Source organism: Chiloscyllium punctatum, chromosome 30 (genome assembly GCF_047496795.1).
Source record: "Chiloscyllium punctatum isolate Juve2018m chromosome 30, sChiPun1.3, whole genome shotgun sequence".
NCBI classification, from domain to species: Eukaryota; Metazoa; Chordata; class Chondrichthyes; order Orectolobiformes; family Hemiscylliidae; genus Chiloscyllium; species Chiloscyllium punctatum.
Window position 1 is genome coordinate 52,226,156 of NC_092768.1, and position 3,558 is coordinate 52,229,713.

The following is a 3,558-nucleotide window of genomic DNA, read 5'->3' on the forward strand; positions in this document are numbered from 1 at the left end:
TCTCTCACACACACACACACACACACATACACACTGCCCTCTCTCTCACGCACACACACACACTGCCCTCTCTCTCACACACAAACACACACTGCCCTCTCTCTCTCACACACACACACTGCCCTCTCTCACACACACACACATACTGCCCTCTCTCACACACACACACACACTGCCCTCTCTCTCTCACACACACACACAGACTGCCCTCTCTCTCACACACACACACAAACACACTGCCCTCTCTCTCTCTCTCTCTCTCTCTCACACACACATACACACACTGCCCTCTCTCACACACACACTGCCCTCTCTCTCACACACACACTGCCCTCTCTCTCTCACACACACACACTGCCCCCTCTCTCTCACACACACACACTGCCATCTCTCTCTCTCACACACACACACACACACACACTGCCCTCTCTCTCTCTCACACACACACACACACACTGCCCTCTCTCTCTCTCACACACACACACACACTGCCCTCTCTCTCTCACACACACACACACTGCCCTCTCTCTCACACACACACACTGCCCTCTCTCTCTCTCTCTCTCACACACACACACACTGCCCCCTCTCTTTCTCACACACACACACTGCCTTCTCTCTCTCATGCGCACACACACACACTGCCCCCTCTCTCTCTCACACACACTGCCCTCTCTCATACACACACACTGCCCTCTCTCACATACACACTGCCCTCTCTCACACACACTGCCCTCTCTCATACACACACACTGCCCTCTCTCACACACACTGCCCTCTCTCACACACACACTGCCCTCTCTCTCTCTCGCACACACTGCCCTCTCTCATACACACACACTGCCCTCTCTCACATACACACTGCCCTCTCTCACACACACTGCCCTCTCTCATACACACACACTGCCCTCTCTCACACACACTGCCCTCTCTCTCTCACACACACACACACACTGCCCTCTCTCTCTCACACACACACACTGCCCTCTCTCTCACACACACACACATTGCCCTCTCTCTCTCACACACACACACTGCCCTCTCTCTCACACACACACACGCACACACTGCCCTCTCTCTCTCACACACACACACACACTGCCCTCTCTCTCACACACAATCACACTGCCCTCTCTCACACACACACACATTGCCCTCTCTCTCTCTCACACACACACAATGCCCTCTCTCTCTCACGCGCACACACACACACTGCCCCCTCTCTCACACACACACACTGCCCTCTCTCATACACACAGTCTGCCCTCTCTCACACACACACTCTGCCCTCTCTCACACACACTGCCCTCTCTCACACACACACACACTGCCCTCTCTCATACACACACACTGCCCTCTCTCACACACACACACACACACACATACACACTGCCCTCTCTCTCACGCACACACACACACTGCCCTCTCTCTCACACACAAACACACACTGCCCTCTCTCTCTCACACACACACACTGCCCTCTCTCACACACACACACAGACTGCCCTCTCTCTCACACACACACAAACACACTGCCCTCTCTCTCTCACACACACACACACTGCCCTCTCTCTCTCTCTCTCTCACACACACACACACATACACACTGCCCTCTCTCTCTCACACACACACTGCCCTCTCTCTCTCTCTCACACACACACTGCCATCTCTCTCTCTCTCACACACACACACTGCCCTCTCTCTCTCTCACACACACACACACTGCCCTCTCTCTCTCACACACACACACACTGCCCTCTCTCTCACTCACACACATACACACACTGCCCTCTCTCACACACACACTACCCTCTCTCTCACACACACACTGCCCTCTCTCTCACACACACACAGCCCCCTCTCTCTCTCTCACACACACTGCCATCTCTCTCTCTCTCACACACACACACACTGCCCTCTCTCTCTCTCACACACACACACACTGCCCTCTCTCTCTCACACACACACACACTGCCCTCTCTCTCACACACACACACTGCCCTCTCTCTCTCTCCCACACACACACACACACTGCCCCCTCTCTTTCTCACACACACACACTGCCCTCTCTCTCTCATGCGCACACACACACACTGCCCCCTCTCTCTCTCACACACACTGCCCTCTCTCACACACACTGCCCTCTCTCTCACACACACACACACACACACTGCCCTCTCTCTCACACACACACACTGCCCTCTCTCTCTCACACACACACACATTGCCCTCTCTCTCTCTCACACACACACACTGCCCTCTCTCTCACACACACACACACATTGCCCTTTCTCTCACACACACTGCCCTCTCTCTCTCTCACACACACACACACTGCCCTCTCTCTCTCACACACACACACTGCCCTCTCTCTCTCTCTCACACACACACACAGCCCTCTCTCTCACACACACACACTGCCCTCTCTCATACACACACACACACACAGCCCTCTCTCCCTCTCACACACACACACAGCCCTCTCTCTCACACACACACACAGCCCTCTCTCTCTCTCACACACACACACAGCCCTCTCTCCCTCTCACACACACACACAGCCCTCTCTCTCTCTCTCACACACACACACTGAAGAGTGTCTCTCTGTCTGCTGTCCAGTTTTGTTACACACTTTCTCAGCAATATGCTCCCGTCTGCCTGTCCCCGCTTGTCCCCTGTATCTCTAAACGTTTTTTGACCGAAACCGGAGCTTCGCTGAACTCCCCGGAACCATCCGAGTCAGGCACCAACCCACAATTACTCACATCCAGACCAAGCGGCACCGCCAACTGTCCGTCCCTGGCACCGAGACCGAACTCCTTCGCTTTCCCCAAACGGGCTTTCTGTTCCCCGAGAGGGAGATCATCCTGATTCCAGTCCTGATATCCACACACCTCCACCAGCGCCATCTCTGCAGCTCACTTCCTCAGCCCCAGTTCCGAAAGTGCAACTGAAAGTAACTTCAGATCCGAGAGAGAGAGAGAGATAGAGAGAGAGCCAGCACCACCCAGACTGGATCACAGTGGATTAGGGGTCACAGTAGATCACACAGATACAGAGGGACCGACTGTCACCACCGGATCACATCAGGGCTGCGAATCATGACAGATCACATTTGGAAACTGGGTCAACATTGGATCAAACTGGGACAGAGAGGGTCACACCAGATCACAGCACCACAGAGGGACCACCGTAGGGCAAGAGATTAAATGAGATCACAAACAGGTAGAACATCATGCGAGATCACATCTGGATTGGGCCAATCGATCCAGGAGAGGGCATCACACCCGATCACAGCCGGATGGGGAGGTGGTCACACTGGATCACGACAGGATCGCGCTGGGACATGGGGAGGTCACACTGGATCAGAGAGGGACATGCGTTACCAGGGATGACAACAGATCACATCTGGGGACTGAATCAAGCCAGAATCACATTCAGGTCAAAGAGGGCAACACTGGATCAAAGTGGGTCAGGAGGTCATACTGGATCACAGCAGAATAATGCCATCGTACCAGGACAGGAGGTCGCACAGGAAAAAACTGTGGGATCACTCGA

The 3,558-nt window shown here is 54.3% G+C and overlaps 1 protein-coding gene across 1 annotated transcript in view; it reads right to left on the reverse strand.

Moving 5' to 3' along the window:
- Nucleotides 1-3,020, reverse strand: part of LOC140455520 (proteasome subunit beta type-8-like) — a 24,049-nt gene extending 21,029 nt beyond the window's left edge. The window contains exon 1 of the mRNA XM_072550465.1: nt 2,766-3,020. Coding sequence (XP_072406566.1) covers nt 2,766-2,909 — 144 coding nt within the window. The 5' untranslated portion in view covers nt 2,910-3,020. The remainder of the gene's footprint in view (nt 1-2,765) is intronic.
- Between the last annotated feature and the right edge of the window lie 538 nt (nt 3,021-3,558).